Raw genomic sequence first — 25,364 nt, 5'->3', positions numbered from 1 at the left:
TGGTTCACATGCCCCTTAGTGAAAGGATTAGGCTTCTTGCATGTAGAACTTCCATTGCCGTTCCCATTCTGCAGCTCAGGACACTCATTGGAGTAGTGTCCTGTCTTCTTGCACTTGAAGCAGGTAATGTGACTCAGATCCTTCCTCAAGGGTGTAGCAAGGTTGAGATGATGGTGATTGCCGTTTCCTCCATTCCCATTGCCATTCTTATGACCATTGTGGTTGTGTCCATTGCCTCCATGCTGAGAATGACCACCCTGGTTATGATGGTTGTGCCCTCCAAACTTACTAGGTCCTGAATCAGAATATCCCGAGAAAGGTGCGGAGCGGGACTTCTGCTGAGCTCCAGACTGAAACTTGCCTTGACCATATTTCCTCTTGTGGTTCTCCATCTGCTGATGCTTGCCTTCCAGACTGATAGCCTTGTCCACTAACTCTTGATAGTTCTCAAAAGTCGCTACCATCAACTGAACTCCCACCTCATTGTTCACTCCCTCCAGGAATTTCTCCTGCTTGGCTGCATCGGTGTCCAGTCACCTGGTGCATAACGAGACAACCTGCTGAAGTCCTCAACATACTCTGACACTTAGCAACCTTCCTGGCGCAAGTAATGGAACTCTCTCTTCTTGAGAGCCATAGCTCCAGCTGAAACATGAGCAGTGCGGAACGCCTGCTGGAATTGAGCCCAAGTCACATACTCCATGGGGTACGTGACGGTGTAGCTCTCCCACCACGAAGCGGATGGTCCGTGCAGTTGGTGAGAGGCAAACCTCACCTTCTCCTGATCAGTGCATCCTGCTATGGCCAGCTTCCTACCCCTGTTGCGAAGCCAGTCAACTGCGACGATCGGCTCCGGTATGCTCGTTAAGATTGGCGGGTTTAGCCTTAGAAAACGGGTAAGGCTATCAATTGGTGGTGCAGGTGGAGGTGGAGGCGGGTTGTTGTTCTGGTTCATGTTCTGCATCAACATGTGCATCATCTGGGTCTGGGCTTGAAGCAATTGTGCCAAGGCGGGTGGGACATCTTCCGGTTCACGCCTTGGTGGCATCTGTTGGGTCAGCATAGGTGAGGTATAGAGAGAATTAGGCCTAAGGGAGAAACACTACCCATATGCAATGATAGCAATTAAAATCCAAATCATTCCAATTCAATTTTCAATCAAGAAAGTTCACATGAAAACAAATCTAAGGTGAGCCATGTCACAAGAGTTGACCAGGTTTCACAAATAAATCAAAACGAAATACTAATCGAATATCGAATCCTAAGTTCTCATGATGGTCTAAATCTACTCCTCATCGGAAGTCAGATCTATCGTGCTGATGTAAGCTCCAGTTGCATCACTCCGTATATGCAGGAAACCCCTTATATATTGGGATAAATACAAAAGCGGAGCAAAACGCTTATAAATTAGAAACACCAAAATCCTGAAGTAACCACTGTAACCAAGTCACCTCTGCCGTCAAAAGAGCCATCGCTCGCAACTCAGCCTCTGCACTCGAACGGGAAACTGCAATTTTTTCTTCGTCTTCCAGGCAATGAGAGAACCATCGTCTTCCAGGCAATGAGAGAACCACCAAGAAAAACAAAGTAAGCAGAAAGTGAACGGCGATCAGAAGGATCACTAGCCCACGTAGCATCCGAATAGGCCTGAAGCTGTAAAGAACTGGAGCGAGGAAAGAATAGACGGTGAGAGATCGTGCCCCGAAGATATCGGAGAACACGGAGGAGATGACTATAGTGAATCGATGTGGGAGTAGAGACAAACTGACTCAGAATATGAACCGGATAAGAGATATCCGGACGAGTGACAGCTAGATAAACAAGAGTGCCAACAAGATGACGATAGCGCGTCGGATCAGGCAGGGGATCACCATCAGTAGCCGAGAGGTGAACATTGAGCTCCATAGGAGTCTCAACAATGCGCTCATCAGTAAGAGCAGCACGAGCAACAAAATCCTGGATATACTTTTCCTGGGATATAAAGAAGCCATCAGAGGTAGAAGAGACTTCAATCCCAAGAAAGTAGCGAAGAGGTTCAAGATCAGACATAAGGAATTGCTCACTAAGACGGGCCTTGACAAAGGCAATATACTCGGGGTCATCCCCAGTGATGACCATGTCATCAACATAGAGAAGAAGAAGAGTCCGATCACGAGGAGAAAGGTGAATAAACAATGCTGGATCATGAACACTGGTGAAAAACCAGCGGCAGTCACCACAGAGGCAAAACGCTCAAACCTGGCGCGGGGGGCTTGCTTAAGGCCATAGAGAGAGCGACGAAGACGACATACCATGCCATCAGGAACAGAATACCCAGGTGGAGGCTGCATGTACACCTCCTCACGCAGCTCACCATTAAGAAAAGCATTCTTAACATCAAGCTGAGAGATAGACCAGTGGCGTGTAGAGGCCACGACAAGAAGTGTACGAACAGTGGTCATATGAGCCACAGGAGCAAAAGTCTCGTCATAATCACGACCATGCTCCTGCTGAAAACCACGAGCCACAAGACGAGCTTTGTGATGCTCAAGAGAACCATCGGAGCGAGTCTTAACCTTGTAGACCCACTTACAAGTGATGGGATGGACTCCGGGAGGAAGGGAAACAAGATCCCACGTACTAGTGCGTTCAAGAGCAGCAATCTCCTCAGCCATCGCAAACTGCCATTCAGGATGAACAACAACCTGATGATAAGTAGTCGGCTCAAGAACAACAGCTCCAGCGGTGGAAAATCCAAAGCGATCAACAGGCGGACGAGGACAAGAACGCAAGCCATAAGTAGGTTGAGACGAGGATGACGACAGATCCACAGAGGCATCCACGGAACGTGAACGACGAGTGTAACACTGAGGAAAAGATGGAACAATGGAAGGAGGAATCACCAAAATAGAATCGGGGAGTGGCGACGAAGAAGTCACCGGAGGTGAAGGTGTAGAATCCGGTGACATGCTAGATGAGGAGACCGTGGAAGATGGTGGCGACAAATCGACTGGAGGTGGAGAAGCAGGGGGAGCGGAACGAGTAGGCAAAGGCTCGACGGGTGTGATAGGTGTGTCAGGAAAAGTGAGAAAAGAGATATCCTCCACTGAAAAAGTCGAGGAAGATGGGCGTGGGTAGAAGGGACGAGACTCATCAAAAGTCACATCCCGAGAGATACGCATCCGACGACCGATAGGATCCCAACAACGATAGCCCTTATGCTCATCACTATAGCCTAAGAAGACACACTCAACAGACTGAGCGGTCAGTTTGGTGCGTTCGCGAGGGGCAAGAAGAACATAGCAAACACAACCAAACAAGCGAAGCATCGAATAATCGGAAGAACGATCAAAAAGACGCTCGAAAGGAACACCACCCTGTAGAGCAGCGGAAGGCTGGAAATTGATGAGATAGGTGGAGGTGGAGACGGCCTCAGCCCAAAAATGAGGCGGGAGAGAGGCAACAATCATCAACGCACGAGCCGTCTCAAGAAGATGACGATGCTTGCGCTCAGCCACGCCATTCTGAGCGTGAGCACCAGGACAAGAGAATTGAGAGAGAGTCCCTTGCTCAACAAGAACAGCACGCAACATCTTGGAGATATACTCGCCAGCGGAGTCAGCACGGAACACACGAATGGGAGAAGAGAACTGAGTATGAACCATGGCAGCAAAACGCTTATAAATGGACACCTCACTACAAGAAGTCATGAAATAAAGCCATGTGTAACGAGAGAAGTCATCTATGAAAATAATATAGTATTTATGACCCCCTTCCGAAGCGAAGGGAGCCTGACCCCATACATCAGAATGAACTAAATCAAAAGGACGCTTAGACACTGACTCACTATGTGGATATGGTAACTGAATCTGCTTGCCAAGACGACAACCCTGACACTCTAAAGAGGCATCTCCCGAGACAGACTTCAGAAGACCTCGACGAACTAACGACGACAAACGAGAACCACACAGATGACCAAGGCGATGATGCCACTGCTGGAAGGAACCAGTAGCCGAGGCAACCAAAGCGGAAGAACTGGCGATAGAGTGGGCAGCGGAAGGAACATGAAGCCAGTCCAACTCCCAAAGACCCTCAGAATCATGGCGGCGAAGACCAGCCCCAACCAGAGTGTGCGTGCGACGGTCCTGGACAGAACAAGAGTCAAGGTCAAGGATGACACGACAACCAGAATCAGCAAGTTGACCAGCTGAAAACAGATTCATGGTAAGTCAAGGAACATGAGCAACATCAGGAACAAAATAAGGAGTGGTAAGATTGCCTCTACTAACGACAGAAAGGGGAGTACCATCAGCGGTGAGGACATGAACGGGAGAATCAAGTGATCGAAGAGAGGACAGAGTGGAAGAATTAGAAGTCATATGAAAGGAAGCTCCAGAGTCCAGAACCCATGGGGATGTACCTGACCGTGTAGAAGGTGGTTGCTCAGTGCGGGAAGCCTCAGTCACAGAACCAGCAGTACCCGTCGAGGAAGAACCTGAAGCAGCGAGCAGACGCTTAAGTCTCAGAATATCCTGCTCAGTCAAAGCGATGGCTGAAGCTGTCGAGGTAGAGGACGAAGTCGCTGTAGATGATGATCGCGCCTTGCGCAAGTGTTTTTTCTTCGTGTAGCAGTGTGACTCAATATGACCATCATTGTTGCAGTAGTCACAATGTGGACGGGGGCGACCTGAGCCTCCAGAACGGGTGGGCAAGAGCGGCGGAGCACTGGAGCGAGAAGGGGCCGGTGCAGCAGGTGGCGTAGAAAAAGTCCAAGCAGCGAGCACCGAGGGAACCTCCAGCAAACCAGCACCACGTAAGCGAGTCTCCTCAGCACAAATCTCAGAAAGCGCCTCCATGAGAGAAATACGGCCACGAGCAAACAACTGAGCACGCCGGGGCTCAAACTCCTTACGGAGCCGAGACAGGAACTCGTAGACGCGATGAAACTCCAAGTCGGCCTTGACAGCCTGGCAACAGGGGCAAGTACGGCAACCAGCACTGCGGAGAGAATCAAGCTGGCGCCAGATAGCAGAACTCTGTGCATAGAAGTCATCACCAGTAGAGTCACCCTGCTGAAGAGCATGCTCCTGACGGACCATAGAGAGGTATAAGGCATCACCAGAGGGCTCATAGCGTTGACGAAGGCGAGTCCACATCTCAAACACAGTAGAAAGGCTCAATAGCAGAACGCTAGCAGTAAGAATAGCTGCAGCACGAGCATCATCATCAAGCCACTGGGTGTAAGCAGACAGAGGACCATGATATGTCTGAAGAGCCTCCTCATAAGCCAAAACCTTCTCATCATAAGCACGGATAGCGGCCTCATCAGCAAGCTTAGCTGCATCCTTTGTGGCCTGAGAAGCATCCGCAGTAAGAGCCGGTGGGGTCGGCGGAGTGGGAGGCACGGGAGGAACCGGACACGGCGGACAACAGACCTCGCCAGAAAGAAAACCCCATAGGCGGATGCCACGCATGTGAATGCGCATGAAGCCAATGAACTCGGTGTAGTTAGTGCCATCAAAGATCACCGGAGAACGAGGAACAACAACGTAGCCGGATGCTGCAGACATGTTTTTTTTTAAACGCAGTCAACAAACCGCAGCTGCGTCAGGAGCCGCATCGGTCTGAGCCATGTCGATCTGGATCGGCAGCTGCGTCAGGAGCCGCGTTGATTTGGAGCTGCCCTCAGTAACAAATCCGGCTGGGAGGACGGGAGAAACCGGGATCCAGCAGCAGTACGGCAGGTGGGAGCGGTGGGATCCAGCAGCAGGTCTGGAGGCGGCGTCGGGATCCAGCAGCAGTACGTCAGGTGGGAGCGGTGGGATCCGCGGTTGACTTCACCGATCCGACTGGGATCCAGCAGCAGGTCTGGATCCGCGGTTGACTTCACCGATCCGGCTGGAATCCAGCAGCAGGTCTGGAGCGGTGGGATCCAGCAGCAGGTCTGGAGGCGGTTAACTTCACCGATCGGGGCAGGACGGGCAGGGGCTGGCGGCGGCCTCGATCGGGGCGGGACGGGCAGGAGGCGATCTGATCGGGACGGGAGGGATCCGCAACGGAATTGATCCAATCGGGTGGATGCGCTCGAGCAGGACGGGAGACCGAGGCAGCGGCTTCGATCGGGGCGGGAGAAGGAGATCGAGGACGAACTCGATCGGGAGCAGAGAGACGGATCAATCGCACGAGTTGCAGCGTGCAAAAAATTGACCTAGCTCTAATACCATGTTAGGAATAAGCAACTTGTATTCCCATGAGGCCATAGGTCGGTATATATACATGTACAGGTGATGGACTATATGCAGGAAACCCCTTATATATTGGGATAAATACAAAAGGGTACATGACTTATATTATAACTCTAACACTTATGACCCCCTTTCGAAGCGAAGGGAGCTGGGCCCCATACATCGGAATGAACTAAATCAAAAGGACGCTTAGACACTGACTCACTATGTGGATATGGTAACTGAATCTGCTTGCCAAGACGACAACCCTGACACTCTAAAGAGGCATCTCGTGAGACAGACCCCAGAAGACCTCGACGAACTAACGATGACAAACGAGAACCACACAGATGACCAAGTCGATGATGCCACTGCTGGAAGGAACCAGTAGCCGAGGCGACCAAAGCAGAAGAACTGGCGATAGAGTGAGCAGCGGAAGGAACATGAAGCCAGTCCAACTCCCAAAGACCCTCAGAATCACGGCGGCGAGGACCAGCCCCAACCAGAGTGTGCGTGCGACGGTCCTGGACAGAAAAAGAGTCAAGGTCAAGAATGACACGACAACCAGAATCAGCAAGTTGACCAGCGGAAAACAGATTCATGGTAAGTCGAGGAACATGAGCAACATCAAGAACAAAATAAGGAGTGGTAAGATTGCCTCTACTAACGACAGAAAGGGGAGTACCATCAGCGGTGAGGACATGAGCAGGAGAATCAAGCGATCGAAGAGAGGACAGAGTGGAAGAATTAGAAGTCATATGAAAGGAAGCTCCAGAGTCCAGAACCCATGGGGATGTACTTGACTGTGTAGAAGGTGGTTGCTCAGTGCGGGAAGCCTCAGTCACAGAACGAGCAGTACCCGTCGAGGAAGAACCCGAAGCAGCGAGCAGACGCTTAAGTCTCAGAATATCCTGCTCAGTCAGAGCGATGGCTGAAGCTGTCGAGGTAGATGACGAGGTCGCTGTAGATGATGATCGCGCCTTGCGCAAGTGTTTTTTCTTCGTGTAGCAGTGTGACTCAATATGACCATCATTGTTGCAGTAGTCACAATGTGGACGGGCGCGACCTGAGCCTCCAGAAGGAGTGGGCAAGAGCGGCGGAGCACTCGAGCGAGAAGGGCCGGTGCAGTAGGTGGCGTAGAAAAAGTCCGAGCAGCGAGCACCGAGGGAACCTCTGCAAACCAGCACCACGTAAGCGAGTCTCCTCAGCACGAATTGCAGAAAGCGCCTCCATGAGAGAGATACGGCCACGAGCAAACAACTGAGCACGCCGGGGCTGAAACTCCTTACGGAGCCGAGACAGGAACTCGTAGACGCAATGAAACTCCAAATCGTCCTGGACAGACTGGCAACAGGGGCAAGTACGACAACCAGCGCTGCGGAGAGAATCAAGCTGGCGCCAGATAGCAGAACTCTGTGCATAGAAGTCATCAACAGTAGAGTCACCCTGCTGAAGAGCATGCTCCTGACGGACCATAGAGAGGTATAAGGCATCACCCGAGGGCTCATAGCGCTGACGAAGGCGAGTGCACATCTCAAACACAGTAGGAAGGCCCAGAAACTCAGAGGCAAACTGAGGCAGAACGATAGCAGTGAGAACAGCTGCAACACGAGCATCATCATCATCATCACGAGCATCATGATACGTCTGACGAGCCTCCTGATAAGCCAAAACCTTCTCATCATAAGCACGGATAGCGGCCTCATCAGCAAGCTTAGCCGCATCCTTTGCGGCCTGAGGAGCATCCGCAGGAAAAGCCGGTGGGGTTGGCGGAGTGGGAGCCACGGGAGGAACCGGACATGGCGGACAACAGACCTCGCCAGAAAGAAAACCCCATAGGCGGATGCCACGCATGTGAATGCGCATGAAGCCAATGAACTCGGTGTAGTTAGTGCCATCAAAAATCACCGGACAACAAGGAACAACAACGTAGCCGGATGCAGCAGACATTTTTTTTACTCGCAGTCACCTAAACGCGTATCGCGTCTGAAACCGCGTCCGTGTCTGGGGCCGCCTCGATCTTGGGCCGCCTCGGTCTGGGCTTCTGGCAAACTCCACTCCACCATGAGCTGGACGAGATCGGGATGAGATCTGGTCACGAGCGGGAGCGGCGAGCGAAAAGAACCAGAGGACGGGGGCGGCTGGATCCGGCGCGAGTCGATCTGGAGCGACGCCCTCGACCTGCCAGGTGAAGAACCAGAGGACGGTGGCGTCTGGATCCGGCGCGAGTCGATCTGGCGTGGGCGCGAGTCGATTTGGAGCGACGCCCTCGATCTGCTAGGTGAAGAACCAGAGGACGGGGGCGGCTGGATCCGGCGCGAGTCGAATATGGGATTGGAGCCGCCTCGACCGAAACTCCTCCACGTGAGAGCGGGACGAGACGAGCGGAGCAGACGAGACGAGCGGGACGGGGTCGACGCGACGCAGCGAGAATTTCACGACGAGGCGAGCGGGACGAGGTCCGGCACCAGAGGGGGAAGATTAGATCGGGAAGAGCACGAGTTGCGCGTGCGAAAAAAGAACCTAGGCTCTAATACCATGTTAGGAAAGCAACTTGTATTTCCATGAGGCCATAGGCCAGTATATATACATGTACAGGTGGTGGACTATATGCAGGAAACCCCTTATATATTGGGATAAATACAAAAGGGTACATGACTTATATTATAACTCTAACAGAAATATCAGAAATAACACACATCTTTATTACATCGATAGTCCAAGAATGAAATATTTATTACAATAGTGTGGCCTAAGGCCAAAGAGAACAAAATACCGCGGAAGCAAAGAAGTGTAACGAGTCCATCAACTCCATGAGCAAAAATTGAGTGTAGAACATCGACCTATCGTACCTTAATCCTCATCGGATAAATCTGCAACATGATAGGTTGCAGCTACATGGAATGTACTGGCAAGTCAAATCATAAGAGAGTAATGAGCCTACTTGTACATGCAATTTGGTTGGTGGAAAGCTCTAAGTTTAGTTTTGCGTAAAGCTGGTTTTTCCTTAACAAAAATAATTATTCTACTTCTACAAATATCATAAGATTGAGATGAAAACCCCAACTCAATCCATTCCCCAAGTTGTGTGTCAATACCCACTTGATTAATTCAAGAGTGACGAGACCTCCTGGCATTTCCACTACTAAAAGCTCAAGTCCGTAACCGGGGACACGGCTAATCGATTAGATTGACACTCTGCAAAGGTTGCGCACTTTTCCCCACAAGACTCGACCACTTCCTTGATCGGAAGATCGAGACATAGCCTTTCGAAAGCATTTCCCTTATCCCACGGATAGGCCGGTGCACCTACATCATCTACATCTGCTAGCCTATCCCGGAAGAGGTCATACCATCTACTCAACTAAGCCAGAGCCCATATTGGCTTGTGGCTGCACACATAAGCTTATAGACATGAAAATACATTTGATCCCTTTGAGCCTGGGTGGACGAACCACTAGTGTGCACTCCCATGGATTCCCCATGAATGCTCCCACTGTACTTCGCCACCATTCAAACCAATTTCCGCCCAGGTAGTTCATTAGAAGTATTGGTCCTGATTACTACTTGGCACTCATATCTCAATGTGAAAACACTCCTCAATCCACGTCTACTTTGGCGAAACATCATAATCTAACACGGTGGCGACAAAGTATGTACGGTTCAGACCTACCTCATGTGAACTACTAGGTGCAAGCATAGCCATCCGGCAAAATTTCCTACCATGCAATCCTACCACCAAAGGACTATGTGCATATAAAAACATAGGTAAAATCAGGTATGATCAAGATGTAGACTTGCCTTGGCACTGGGAGTGAAGTTCTAGAGAATGATAGTACTCGGCTTCGCACTCCGGACAATCTAGCGCAAAATTAAAATGAACACACATAAACAAACGTTCATACAATTCAAAGTAACATGCAACACAAATATTCGTAAAAGCCAAATAATATCCAACACACGTAAATAGCATGCAATTTTTGTAAGTATAAAATAAAGATGTGAAAATATGGTTAAAAATCGTGATGTGCACTAGTGTTCCTACAAGGCATGCTAGCAAAATTATCAAGAACAGAAGCTAATAACATGGAAAATAGTGTGACACTGATCCCAAGTCATAGGATTTATCTTAGGTGATGAAGTGCAAAAAGATTCAATTTAAACGGGCTTACGGTTTGCAAGACATGGCCTAATAGAGTTTGAATTCAAATCTGAAATAAATTCAAATTTGAACTTGCAAAAGTTTGCAATGAAAGGTTCTCCGGATAGATTATTCGAGACGAAGAATTTGCCGCTGGTTTCATCTCGTTTGGATTTACGAGCACACAGTTGTGCTATTCGAAGACTGGAAGCAAATCTGAAAAAAAAAATCTGCACTAGACAGATTCTTGGCCACATGGCGACACACGAGTGGCTGGGAGGTGTTTGCTGCCTAGCTAATCTAGCGGATGGCCGGCAATTAAGCAAAACGGCGGCGACAACTAATTAAAAAAAAACTGACATTCGGTTTTAAATAAACCGTGCGATTTAAGGGATACTCCGGTTAACCAGATACCCCTTCGATCTAAAAAAACAAAACACCTAATCTAATATATAGTAACGTGAGGGCAGCGGCTTATAGAGGCAACGACGCTCGCGTCAGGCAGAAGCTCGGCGTCGGCGTGGCGGCGGCTGCGGCCGTCCTCGATAGCGGGGAAGGAGACGGGCGGGTCCGGCTCGGCGAGGGCGGCCGAACGGTGGTGGTGCGGGGCATCGATGACGTCGGGGTAGAGTAGGGCGAGGTGGTGAAGCGAACTCCGGTGGCGCAGGGTCGAACGGGAGGCGTCTTCGGCGATCCTAGGGGCACAAAAACGTGTCAAATACGTGCACAAGGACTTGGGCGTCCGATTTTCGAAGAGAAAAGAGGCCACGGTGGTTTATTGGCGGTGTGGTACTCCGGCGAAGACGGTCCGGCCGGCGAGATGCAAACGGACGGGGTGGTGGTTGTGAGCGGCGAGAGGAGGAATGGGACGGCTGAATGGAACGAGGGGCTCGAGGGCCTTTTATAAACGTCGCTAGGGCGTCCGGGAGCGAGGGGGTAAACCTTATGCCAGGGGTTTCGTGCGGCCGGTGCGGGAGGACGAGCAGTGGTGCCTATCCCGCTGGTGTCGCGGGAGGTTGGGGACGACCTGCGGCTAGGGCCCATGGGCCAGCGGCGGCAGCGAGCGAGAGACGAGCGAGGCGAGCTGGCGAAAGGGACGCTAGGCGCTGGCGGCCTGACTGCCCTGTGCGTGCGTGTTGTGTGCCCCTGACCGAAACCTTGTTTCGGTCGTGGTGTGCCCCTTTGGACATAAAGTGCTTTGAAGATAAAAACAAAATAAGAGTACACATAAAAAAATACCATAGTAATTTATAAAATCAGTATTGATAATATAGAGCATAGTGGACATTAATTCATGCTCATGATTTTTTTTTTGAAAATAAGTATTTTATACAATAAATGCATTTTTTGGCAATAAATTAATTATCAACAGAACACGAAATTCTCCAAATGATATTCCAACACCTTCCCAGCTCATTTTATATTTGAGGAAGTCATATTATCCTCTCTCTTTTATTTTTCTTGAGTGGGAAATATTTGAAAATCATAAACTCCAAAATGCAATAAATCATGATATGCAAATGATGATTCTATTAACATCCAAATTTAATAAAATTGGGATGTTACACACATGTTCGACACGATGCCTGAGCTGCACTGACACCATCTTGGTGTCAGCGACAGCTTCCACCGAAACATCAGGTTCATCCAAGGTCACCGTCAATGTCGTTCCCGAGCTCTGCTGCCTTGACCTCGAACCATCGGATGTCCTTGAGTTTGTCACAATGCTGCCCACATGTTTGACAGATGGTCTGAATGACGACCCCTTGGTCATCCCTGAGCAGCAGGACCATTCCAAGGAATGTGAAAATTCAGTACAAGATGCCAACATTCCCTGTGAGTTTCATGTCATCAACGTATGTGAGTTCCCTGCATCTGTCACCCGCCAGCTCCTTTGTTGTGAATTGCCCAAAATTGTTACTGCCTTCGTTTGGGAAGTCTATGAGGCTGGCACCTGATCCACTATATGGGCAGAAGAACAAGAGGAGATTCCTGAAACATGATCCGAGTGGTCGTTTCTTGTTGGGGCAGAGCGGCAATAACAGTGATTTATTTCATACTCTGTTTGTTATTGACAATCTTGGTACCCAGCAATATTTGTTGTTTCTGATAGCTGAAGAAGTCGCTCACTCTCTGTATCTGAAGATGAACTGAAGAACAGGTTGACAGTGGTTCTATTTTCGCCGTCGAACTCGACAACTTTTTCTGTTATTGCCGTATGTAAACTTATGACGATTACAAGGATAACAACCTCCCGATCAGCTGCGCCGGATCCGCGTTTGTCGCGCCATCCCACGACTACTTCCCCAGAGCTTGCGGATCGGGAGTCTAACAGAAAACAGAAAAGCTAACCACTACCTGAGATCGTGCAACAGCACGTCCCAGTTCCTAGCTACGAGCATGCGCACATGCAAGTGCTTATTCGACGCTGAAACCCTACTGGAGCTGAGCTTAGGTCCAAGTCCTACAATATTTGGGTTGCCGGAGAGTTTTCAAGTCTCAAGGAAGGCTCCACAAGGTATTATCGACAGCAGATAACCCCATTTCCAATATGAATTACAAGTTACTACAACGGCCATGGGATGTAGGAGATTGGAGTGTCGGTTGTTCCAGGTCCTACCTGTTGGCTGGAGGATGAGGTAAGTGGCCACGCATATATGGAATTGACACTAGTAGCAAGCTACTTGTTACAGCTCACGTTGTCAATGGTACGGCTCGCTTACTTACCGTTATCCGGTACAGTTGTGAGGAATTATTGGCATTGTCGTGGGATCCTGGACAGCGAGCAATTAATTCAACTGCAATTATCCGTGCCCGAAGCTGTATTTTCATCCATCGGCTGGGTCGTAATTCCTCATATAAACACCAGCAGCAACAAGTTTTTACAACAAGCAGTGAACTAGTAGCAAGTGATGGGTTAGCATGGATTGCATGCTTTCTTGATGCTTGTGAAATATTGGGTCCTGATTTTGATGCTCTTGCACTGCTAATAATTGGACCTCAGTTGACATACATCTGCACGAGAGACCAATGGAATATTGCTTGGTCTTATTTGGGTTGAAATCATTGTCAGTGGCAGCCTGTTCCATGGTCACCATTCCTCTTAATTCCAACTGAAATGCAGCTGATCAACGTACTTGACTATTGCCAACATGAACAGCTGAAGCATGCCAGAGACTACTGTACTTTTCAGGTGTTGGGACCACTTTGTCTGCCACCAACGCGAGAAAGGGATTCCTTGCAATTTCTTTGGTTTGTGATTGCTCTGGTGCATTTCACGGAGTGGTATTCTAGCCTGTACCCTGACAAGTTCTGGAATCCAAGTTGTTTTTGGTCTAGTCAACGCTGGCAACTACTAAACCGACAGCATCAGCGACGCTCGAGCCTGACCTCTTCATGCCACCGCGAACGACCCGCTCTGTGGTGTGCCTTGACAAGCCTGAGGACAAGCAACAACAACTCCTATATCAGTTCAACTCTGTTAGCATTTTCTGTCAGCATTACATGGAACGCCATGTTGCTTTGACTTCTACATATCCTGCACTTTATGCTGAACAAGCGACCATTGAGGACAGCCTGTCTGGATTTTTCAGTCAGTTTCAGTTGATTTTTCAACCACGATATCTGGAAGCATCCGAGTACTTGTCACCGGCATCAGATTTAGTTTTTTACCACAGTGCACCTGTAACTGCTGAATGATTGCTCCATATGGTTCTGTTTCTCTATGGAAATTTGCATGGTCCAACTTGTTTGACATTTTGAGGGCGATTCAGAACACATGTGCACTTTGGTCATGCATCCTGCGGGCACAGACTGAAGTGTCACTTCTTATCTATGGAAATTCAACTTTGAAGGGACCAAGGGAGCAATGGGTTCCAAGCATTCCAAAGATCTTCCATATCTGCACTCGATATTACCATTTCCTGTCACCACAAATCCAGTGCGGTTACAACAGAGCTAGCACACAACATATTTCTTCAGGCCGTGTTTAAGTTATACACCATGAACTATGCTTATCTACATGGTCATGCACATATCCAGATAGCAAATTCGGTTATGGACATTAGTCCCTCCCCACTGGATTACTTGTTGCAATCTTGCGATGCTAGACACATGTGCTCTGGTGGTTCTGCTTCCGTTTCATGTGAGATGTTTGCAATTGGAAATCTCTCAGTGGTACTAAATGAAAAGTTGCAGTTCTCATGGGATCTTGGTGTCCCATCTTTCTTGGGATCGTTCACACAAGTGGGATCAAAAGGGAGTAGGAATACCGCAATACCAACATACTGCTGCAACCAGTACCTCGGCCAAGCTTACTACTTCAACATGGTCCATGCCGGCCGAGACTTCTACCTTGATCCCTACCTCGATCAAGACCCTGTTGGCGACGACTACTACATAAGCCTCACTCAAGTCCATTCTGACGACAAGTACAACACCAGCCATGGCTACCATGGCGACCACACTACAATCAAGCTAAGTCAAGTGCCATGGGATCCAGGCGGTTTCATAGGCCATCTGCTCGAGGTTGTTAGGAAAGCAACTAATCTTTATTGAAGGCCCAAGGGGCATATACATATATTACACATGACTTGAGGTGCAAGGAAAGTAACATAGACTAATAAGGACTCCTAGACTAATACTAATACTTCCTAACACCCCCCCTCAAATGCAAAGCGGATGCAATAGCATTGCATTTGAAGAAGTGTAATACTAAAAAAAATGATAATCCAAATCCGCGTCTTGAGAGTGTCGTCGTAGCATGAAGAGTCTTCAAAACTTGTCGAGTCGCCGAAGGAGAGAACGAAGAGATGGCACATCAGAGGTAGACACCGCATCACTTGAAGATACAAGATAAGTATCAAGAGAAGATGGGTTGTCAAAAGAAGATGACACATCAAGAGAATAAAGCATTGTGCAGAAAATCATAGTCCACGACAACCGTCGGCGAAAGAAGCTCGGCGGATAAGGCACGATGGACGTAGATCGACAATGCAAAAGAAGTCCAGAAAATCCTATAGAAAACAACAAGGGCAAGTAGGCCACAAAAGTTGCATAGAAAGGATCAGGACCAGAGAAAGGCTGACGGACTAAGGTATGGTGGACTCGCATGGCATGAGAAAACACAAAATATCAACAGATTTGGTGGACGCAGCGGAAAACAAAGAAAACTAGAAAACTAACACTAGATTAGGGATGATGGCAGCAGAAGAGAAAAAACAATATCATGTCGGCGAAGGCCAATTCCAACCAGAATGTGCGTGAGACGATCCTGACTGTGTAGAAGGTGGTTGCTCAGTGCGGGAAGCCTCAGTCACAAAACCAGCAGTACCCGTCGAGGAAGAACCTGAAGTAGCGAGCAGACGCTTAAGTCTCAGAATATCCCGCTCAGTCAAAGCGATGGCTGAAGCTGTCGAGGTAGATGACGAAGTCTCTGTAGATGATAATTGCGCCTGGCGCAAGTGTTTCTTCTTCGTGTAGCAGTGGGACTCAATATGACCATCATTGTTGCAGTAGCCATAATGTAAACGGGGGCGACCTGAGCCTCCAGAAGGAGTGGGCAAGAGCGGCGGAGCACTCGAGTGAGAAGGGGTCGGTGCAACATGTGGCGTAGAAGTAGCCCGAGCAGCGAGCACCGAGGGAACCTCCAGCAAACCAGCACCACGTAAGCGAGTCTCCTCAGCACGAATCTCAGAAAGCGCCTCCATGAGAGAAATACGGCCACGAGCAAACGACTGAGCACGCCGGGGCTCAAACTCCTTACGGAGCCGAGACAGGAACTCGTAGACGCGATGAAACTCAAAGTTGGCCTGGACAGCCTGGCAACAGGGGCAAGCACGACAACCAGCAGTGTGGAGAGAATCGAGCTGACGCCAGATAGCAGAACTCTGTGCATAGAAGTCATCAACAGTAGAGTCACCCTGCTGAAGAGCATGCTCCTGACGAACCACGGAGAGGTATAAGGCATCACCAGAGGGCGCATAGCGCTGACGAAGGCGAGTCCACATCTCAAAGGCAGTAGGAAGGCCCAAAAACTCAGAGGCAAACTGAGGCAAAACACTAGCAGTGAGAACAGCTGCAGCACGAGCATCATCATCAAGCTACTGGGTGTAAGCGGACAGAGCAACGTGATACACCTGAAGAACCTCCTCATAAGCCAAGACCTTCTCATCATAAGCAGTCACAGCGGCCTCATCAGCAAGCTTAGCCGCATCCTTTGCGGCCTGAGGAGCATCCGCAGTAAGAGCCGGTGGGGTCGGCGAAGTAGGAGCCACGGAGGAACCGGACATGGCGGACAGCAGACCTCGCCAGAAAGAAAACCCCATAGACGGATGCCACGCATGTGAATGCGCATGAAGCCAATGAACTCGGTGTAGTTAGTGCCATCAAAGATCACCGAACAACGAGGAACAGCAACGTAGCCGAATGAAGCAGACAATTTTTTTTTGCAAAGCAGAGATCACGATCCAATCGGGATCAGGACGGGCTCCAACGGCAGGTGGTGGAAGCAGCGACGGCCGTTAGCGCTGATGCGAGATCCGCCGCGATCTGGTAGATGGGGCGGCGTCGGTGCTGGGCGAGCTGGATCCGCCTCAATCTGGCAGGCTGGAGGCGGCGGCTTTGACCTGCGGGAACGAGATGTCGCGGCGGCTGATGGAACCTCGATCTGGCAGGCTGGAGGCGGCGGCTTGGACCTGCGGGAACGAGATGTCGCGGCGGCTGATGGAATCTGGTAACCCCGTGACGGGTGGCGGAACGCGGGGCCGGTCCGGCTTGCCACGGCAACGCCAGGGAAGAGATGTCGCGGCGGCGAGCCTGCAGGAGAACGGCGAGCAGAGAAACCGGATCGAGGATTGTTGGAGGTGGCGGAACACGGCGGCCGGCGACGGAATCCGTCCGGAGCCGAGACGGCGTCCGGCGACAGGATCCGGCTGGAGGACTTGCAACCGAGGCACGGCCAGAAGAAGATAAGCTAGCAGAAAAGCTAGCAGCAGCAAGACGTGAGGAGAGCATGTCCGCGAGAAGAGAGGATCAAAGAAAAATACAAGAACAATACAAAATCGATCTGTACGAGCACGAGTTGCGACGTGCGAGAAAAAATAGCCTAAGCTCTAATACCATGTTAGAAAGCAACTTGTCTTTATTGAAGGCCCAAGGGGCATATATATATATTACACATGACTTGAGGTGCAAGGAAAGTAAACATAGACTAATAAGGACTCCTAGACTAATACTAATACTTCCTAATAGATGTCAAGCCGAATTTTAAGCAAGGAGGAATGTTAGCGACCAACCCTACTCTCGTCTGGGCTGGGCCATGTGTGCTGGGCTCGGGCTACACGGAGCCTCGGGAGGGAGCAGCTACATATACGATGGAATTCGCTACAGACAACTCGGCTAGGAATTGGATGGCTCCGGCCTTCTCTGCTTCTCTATCTCCTCCACTGTAATGGCTAACCCTTGGTGAATCCATGACTTGTAGTTCAAATCGTTGAGCAGTTGACCTATCTAATAGAGTGTTGTTAACACCATAGCTCAGAATAATGGTGCAATAGAGAGTATTGAGATATTCCTCTTTCCGACGAATTCCCCTGCAGTAGTAACACTATTATCAAAGTGGACTGTTAGAAAAGAACACTCTTTCTAGTTCTGATTTGTTATGTAATCTAATCCGTTCTCAAATCATGATGTTGGTTCAGTTGCTGCGTCTAAACTTAGTCTGTATTTGCAGATCCTAATTTGCAGGTTATAATTTCAATGACATGGTATCGATCTTTGGCAGTCCATGATATTTTGTAATGTGCATTTCTGTAATGCTCTAGCAGAGCAGATATAGTATTGGTTGAATTTTTTTGTTTTCCAAGCTTTATTGTAAGTTCTCCGTGCTGATTTATCGTATCTCTTCTTATGAAGATTCTTGCATGAAATGGACATGACATATGCTGCTACTGATGTTGTCGTTTCTCGAGCTGGTTCTGTGGCTTGCACTGAGATATTAGTCACTGGGAAACCGGCAATTCTGGTATCATATATCACATTAATTTACTTGTTATGTAATTCCATTTGTTTTCAGTATATGTACCTAACTCTACCTTTTAACAACAGAACGTAACCAGGTTAATCTTTGTTGTGCTCAAATTTTAACTTTCGTGTTTAATAGTTAACTTATTTTAAAACCAATTCCTCTTTGCTGTGTTCAAAGAAAAAACTTGGATGCTCTAATTAAATTGATGTTATGAGTTGTGTCAAAGCTTAAAGAATAACCATGTAGTAACATATTTGGAGTGCAATAACTAGATAGGTCTTTTCACTCTGAGACCCATAAAATGATCAATGCCGTCATGCTGTGCCAAAGACCTATTGCTGAAAGTATTTTTATTTTAAGTTAATAGAAAAGGTGGACTAATCATGTGCATTTATTGGCCACAAACTGCAAAACCAAACTACAGTACATGTTATAAGTTTTATCCTTTTTCTCAAAATTTGCCTGTGCAAATTTGTTCACATCATTTGTTTCCTGTTTCTTTCAGATACCCTTACCCACAATTGTGGATGACCATCAAACGAAAAATGCATATATCATGGCAGATGTCATGGGAGCAAGGGTCATTACAGAAGATGAACTTGATTCTAGTAGCCTAACATGCATTATTGATGAAATTGTTGGTATGTGACATCCACTTACTTTCATGAGTTATAAATGATAATATCAAACATTGAAGAAGCCATTTTCATTATGGCAATTATCGGAATTTGTACTTACTTATTTTAGACTTGGCATGCTTTGCAAGGTCAAAACTGATTATATACTAGATGAAAACAAAAGGTTGCACTTGAATTGAATTGTCCCCTTATTAGTTTTGTAGTACTTTTGATCAGGATACTTACTCAAGTATGTCTCTAGGGAGGTTATTGTTTTCTCAGCTTGTCTTAGATTAACAGTAAGTATGTTCTTTTGATTAAAGTGCACCCTTAACCATATGATTGGAAGACAAATGGCCTCTTACAGATTATTGAAATTGTGTCGAATATTTTGTACAAGGTAGGTTACAGTTGGACTTGGAGTCGTACAATGTGTAAATAGGGTACGGTCTCGTGTTCGGACGGGACACTTTTATCTCAGACCTCTTATATAATGTGGAGGTAACTTATGTCAACATAAGGCAGAGCCGGAGCCATGTGCTGGCACCCGGGTGGACAGTGTTTGGTACTGTAGCGGTATCCTAGAGAGGAGCGTCCATTGTTATGCCCTAGGATGTTAGCCGATGTTTGGTGAGTCTCCTTAACAAATATCGGTGTCGTGTCTTGTATTATTGCTCGATCCTCGATGGATCATCTACGTGCTTCGGATTATTTTAAAAGTGGTATCATGAGCTAGGTTATGAGGCGGATGTGTTGATCCGGAGAAGGAAAAAAATAGTGATACAGTTCCGCCGAAGCAAATCGATGAGACGATGCTGGCAAGTTGCAACAATCAGCAAATGTCGGGGCGTCGTAGAGCAATCGGGAGGCAGCAGTGCGCGTGTGGCAGACCGGATCAGGTCCAAGGCATGCAGGTTGGTGTGCAACAACAGTATTCCTAGGCGCCAGTGACGCGTGCATGTTCCAGGAGCTCGTGAGATGCACGGCAATTGTTCTGATCAATCGGAGTGGCCATGGAGGTGTGGACGAAGCTATATTTATTTCCTGGTGATTGGCGGCAACCATAGGGCCCAATACAAATGTTGCGGGGGCACAACGTTGCGAATTAGGCTAGGGCCCAATACAAATGGGACTTGGTTTGTCCGCCGGAGCTGATTCCAAGTGGCACGATCGGTGGTATGACTGCGCGTGCCAGGACAGCGCTTCGCCTTCTCTTCTGGAAGTGCCTCTGGTGGCCTGCTTTTTATCCTCTCTTCATGTTGTCTTCATATATGGCCCTTTTTCCTTCAAAATACATCAAACTATTTGTTGTTCCAAGCCCAAAGGAGTTCGACCTCTTCTACGGACACACAAAACCAGAGAAAAGGGAGGACAAATTAATGAAAATAAAGACTATGCAAGGCTCACGTAAAAATGAGTGGAAACTAGTATCATGCATAATGGACATGAAAGCGGCTCAACGGGACATGATATGAGGAGTTTTTCTTTTTGCAAGAAATGAGCTATAAGTTATGATGTAAAATGCATTGGTCAGTAACCTATGCCAACATAATAGCACATGCGCATAGGGGAAGTAGCCGACATGTGTCAGCGCCGGTGTGGCCGTGGTGCGGTATCATGGGGAAGAGCACCCATAGTCATGCAGTGGGGATGTAGCCAATGTGATGAACCTCGTTGAGAAATCTTGGTGTCCTGTCTCTTCTGACTGCTTGCTCCTTGGTAGATTGATTTCGTGACTCGGTTTATTCTAACACAGACTACTTGCACACTGTATAAAGCAAATTGTTCAGGTTATATTGGACTGTGTCACACCTGGCCACACCTGGCATGCCAGCAGGCAACCAAGGAGAAAGGGTGTGCGTGGGTGTGGGGGTTATAAAGCAACCGCATGTGGCAGCGAGAGTGCGTGTGTTGTATGAGACTTTTCCGAACCTACGTAAGATTCCTTTGAAATCCCACCTTCTTCTCCTCCAAGTCTCGTCCCTCTCCTCTCTGCCTCTCATCCCCGATCTGATCGCCTTCCCCCTTTCCTCCGGTGCGTTACAGTTGGTTTTCAAAGCCAAATCTCGTCGAATTCCCCCCCCCCCCCCGATCGATCGGTAACATCCACCGCGCCGGTGCGAGCCACTCCGGTCAGCTCGCTCGAAATCCATCGTGGGGTTTGATCTCTCCCAATCAACGGCAACGGCGCCCCAGAAACCTTTGGCGACGACGCGACAAATCCTGGCGGCCATGGATGAGGGCAACAGCAACATCACCAAGCTGCTGGAGTCGCTCATCACCAAGGTTGACGAGCAGAAATTGCTCCACGACAAGCAGATCGAGATCCTAGCCGCCTTCAATAATCAGTTCTCCCAGGAGCTATGTGGCCTCGCCAAGCAGATCGATCTGATGCTGGCAGACGTCTATGCGACGCGCAAGACGGTGGAGTGATCCTCGTTCACCGCCGGATCGGTCACCACCCTGGTCCACCAAGCCCCGGAGCCACAACCACCACCACCACCACCGCCGCCCCCGTCTCCGCGCAACCCTCCGGATCCGGCTCGTCCGGCAGGACCGCAGGTTTGGTTGGGGGACAACCGTCCGCCCCTGATTCCGATCCTGCCCATGGTCGCCGTGCCGCTGATGGGGTCGGCCTCTTCCCCGACAGCGTTCTACACCAACGGGGAGCACCACAAGCCGCCCAAGCATGATTTTCCAAGGTTCGAAGCCATCGCCCCGTACTTATGGATCGATCGTTGCCTGGCATATTTTGAGCTCTACAGGGTGGCACCACATAACTGGGTGGCCACCGCGGCTCTGTACATCGACGGCCAGACCGCGCACTGGTTACATGCATTTCGTCAAACACATCGCGACATCATGTGGGAGATGTTCACGGCCTCCCTACTGGAAGAATTCGGCGCTGACGAGTACGAACTGTTGATGCACAAGTTGTTGCAGCTTTGCCAAACCGGCACCGTCTTCGACTACCGCGCCGCGTTCGACGAGCAGATGTACCATCTTCTCGCCCTCGATCCCACCATCAACACCAAGTTCTTCGTCACGCAGTTTCTCTTGGGGCTCGAGGACGAACTCCACACCATGGTGCGTCTCCAAGCACCATCCAGCATCACGCGCGCCTCTGTGCTGGCCCGCGTCCAGGAGGAGCTGGGCACGACGCGGGCGAAACCTCGCATGCCCCCACCAGGAAGACCTCCAAAGGCGGCCCCGACACAACTTCCATGAGCCACCTCGCCGATCCACACACAAGGGGAGGGGTACGCGCGCGAGCGGCAACGACGCGACTTCTGGCGTGCCAACAACTTGTGTTTCAAGTGCGGCGATCATTACCCATGGGAACACAAGTGTGCCCAACCCGCCCAGCTGCTCACCATCCGCGTGGGCGAGCACGGCGAGTTCCTCTCCGACGACGCCATACATGCGATGGAGCTGCTGGATGATCCAGGCCCGGGCGCTCCTCCACCGCCACCTCCAGCGGATGCGCCAGAGTGCTGTCTCCTATCCTCGCAGGCATTGGACGGCACCGACTCGGCCACCACCATCCACCTTCGTGCATTGGTGGGCAATCAAGTGATGCTGCACCTGCTCGACTCTGGTAGCACCAAAGTTTAAAATTGCCGGCTATTGAAAAAAGCGGCATCCTGTAGCAGCAGCAATGTGCAGCTATTGCCAGCAATAGCTGCCGCTATGACAAATAGCGGTTTTGCTGGATACATGCAAGAATTCCAAATATAAGTGCAAGATACATGCCAAACTACATAAATTCAGCATCGATTAAATAATTGACACAAACAGGAACAGAATAACTGAAGTATTAAGGTCATCCATTAAGCCAACATTCAGCAATCATCTCAAGCGACAAAGCAAATATATAGTTCGATAGACAGACATAGACTGACACACTATATAACAGAGCATTGACTATCTCACAAAGATGAACTAGTAAGTTTTGCAGATATATAATCCATAAAGTAAATGGTGCATTCTCTTCGATTCATCTTCAGAATCAGAAGGAGACTTATCAGACTCCGATTCAGAAGAAGAAGCAGCTTGCGGCATTGTTTCAACACGCATAGCCATCAAGGACTGCAGGCTCACAGTCTTGATTTTCTTCCTAGGCCGAGAAATCCTCTTCCTTTTAGCTTGTCCCTGTGATGATGATGCCCTGTTTAGTGCCTCTTCTGATGCATCTTCATGAGCTTTCTCTTGTTCTTGATCAGCTTCTGCAGTTGGTTCTTTCCCAGTGATGAACTCATTGTCATTATCAGCAAGAACATCATCCACTTCTTTCTCTATGGGATCTCTGTTTTTGCTCTCTCTCTTGTTCCTTAGTTTAGAGTTGAATTTCACAAACACAAGATCCCTCATCCTGTCATGCAGCAGCCTATTGCGCTTCTTTGTATGAACCTAAGAGTTCAAAAAAATTAAATACTTAACAAATGTAGAAAACAGAAAAACCAATTGTATAAACTCCAAAAAATATTATTTGTTACCTGTTCGAAAACAGACCAGTTCCTCTCACAAGCTGATGAGCTGCATGTCAAATTAAGAATCCTAGATGCCAAAGTTCTCAAATTTGGTGTGCTGGTGCCATGGTTCAGCCACCATTTTGTTGCACATTATACAAGTTAGTAGTTAAAGAAATGGAAATAGAAGCATTTTATTCATCAATCATATTAGCTTCACTAACTAACCTGGATTAAAATTCTTGTTTCTCCTTTGCCTTATAGCAATCTCATGGCCGAAAGATCCTTGCTGATCTTGATACATGTTGAGTTCTTCAATTACAGTGTCTTGGGTTTCTTCGTCCTCAATCATCTTGCAAATGCATGTAATAACAACAGCTCTAAATGTTCCATCATGCTCAATCTCTGACTTGTTTGGATAATAATAGTGAGGATTCAAATAATAGCCAGCCAAGTGGAGAGGAGTCTTGAGCTTGCTGTCCCACCTTTTATCAATGATGTCCCAAGCAACTTTGTACTTGCTCTCATCATTATCAAACCTCACAGCTATATGCTTCTTTGCCTCAAGCATTAATCCATGGAAGAATCCCATTGCAGGAACATCACTGTCCATTCTGCGAAGCACATTAGCCATTGGCTCAAAGAAATTAACAGCCATGTCCACATGTTTCCAAAAAACTTCAGATCGCACCAGTTTGAGTGCTTTTTTCCCCTTTGCCTTTTTCAAGTATGAACCTAGCTCATTCATCTCATCTGATCTGAAGAGCCTTGTCAATTCCTTCTTGTTGTCTAGCAAACTTTTCAGATTTAAGTAAGCAGTGGCAAACCGAGTAACACCAGAGCGAACCAAGTCCTTCCCAAGAAATTTCCTCATCAAATCCAATACCCTTGTATGAGCATACAAGAAGCTAGTCACTTCTCTTGCACTTGAAATAGTTTTTTCAACTGGTCCAAGCTTCCCAAGATCCTCCAACATGAGATCTAGGCAGTGAGCAGCACATCCATTCCAAAATATGGATGGTCTCTTTGCTGTTAGCATACTAGCTGCTGATACATTCACACTAGCATTATCAGTCACCACTTGCACAACATTTTCTTCACCTATATCTTCTATGCATTTGTCCACCAAGTCAAATATGTATTTGCCATCTTTTCTGTCACCGGAGCAGTACACCGAATCAATGAAGCAAACACCATGAGCACTGTGGACAACTAAATTCATTACTCCCCTACCTTCTTATCTGTCCATGCATCAATCATAACCGTGCAACCTGTGAGCTCCCATGATTCCTTATGATTCTTGAATCCATCCAACACCTTCTGTTTCCTCTTCTGCAAAAATGCTCCACTCATCTCATATGGACTAGGCCCTCTCAAGTCCTTGCCAAACTGTCCGTTGGCCTCAAGCATATGAGCAAAGCTAGGGAGGGTGACAGTGTTGTGAGGAATGCTAGCTTCATAGAAAAACTGGCAAATATACTCACAAACTCTGTCCCTTTTCTCTTCTCTTTTCATAGTTGACAACTTTGATTGGACCTTCTGGCTAACATTGAGTCCAATTTGATTATTGCGAAGACACTCTTCTATAGATGTTTTCTTGTAAAACTTATCAATAGTGGCACTGCCACTACCTACCACAGCTCTAGAGCCACTCATCCCAATGCCTCTTGTTGAATTCAGCAACACAACATCATTCCTCTCGTAATCAGAATCATCCCCACTACCCTTTCATCATCTGAGTTTTCTATATTAATTGCAGATGGAACCCTTTGCACTTCATCCTTCTTCTTTTGCTTGTCACCACTCTTCTTCGTAAGAAAAGCAATAATCTTTTCTTTTACATCAGTTGGAACCTTCTTACATTTAACAACATTGAAGCCACGAATGCAAGCAAGATGGTACTTCATT

The 25,364-nt window shown here is 48.3% G+C and overlaps 1 protein-coding gene across 1 annotated transcript in view; it reads left to right on the top strand.

The window, feature by feature from the left end:
* LOC123441706 (UDP-N-acetylglucosamine--N-acetylmuramyl-(pentapeptide) pyrophosphoryl-undecaprenol N-acetylglucosamine transferase) overlaps positions 1–25,364 on the top strand; it is a gene marked incomplete at its 5' end in the record, with an annotated part of 72,718 nt that overhangs the window by 34,887 nt on the left and 12,467 nt on the right. Inside the window, 2 exons of the mRNA XM_045117989.1 lie at positions 18,259–18,367; positions 18,876–19,011. Coding sequence (XP_044973924.1) covers positions 18,259–18,367; positions 18,876–19,011 — 245 coding nt within the window. The remainder of the gene's footprint in view (positions 1–18,258; positions 18,368–18,875; positions 19,012–25,364) is intronic.

This window comes from Hordeum vulgare, chromosome 3H (genome assembly GCF_904849725.1).
Source record: "Hordeum vulgare subsp. vulgare chromosome 3H, MorexV3_pseudomolecules_assembly, whole genome shotgun sequence".
Classification (NCBI taxonomy): domain Eukaryota; kingdom Viridiplantae; phylum Streptophyta; class Magnoliopsida; order Poales; family Poaceae; genus Hordeum; species Hordeum vulgare.
Note: the sequence above shows the minus strand (reverse complement) of the source record. Positions and strands in the feature narration are given on the sequence as shown.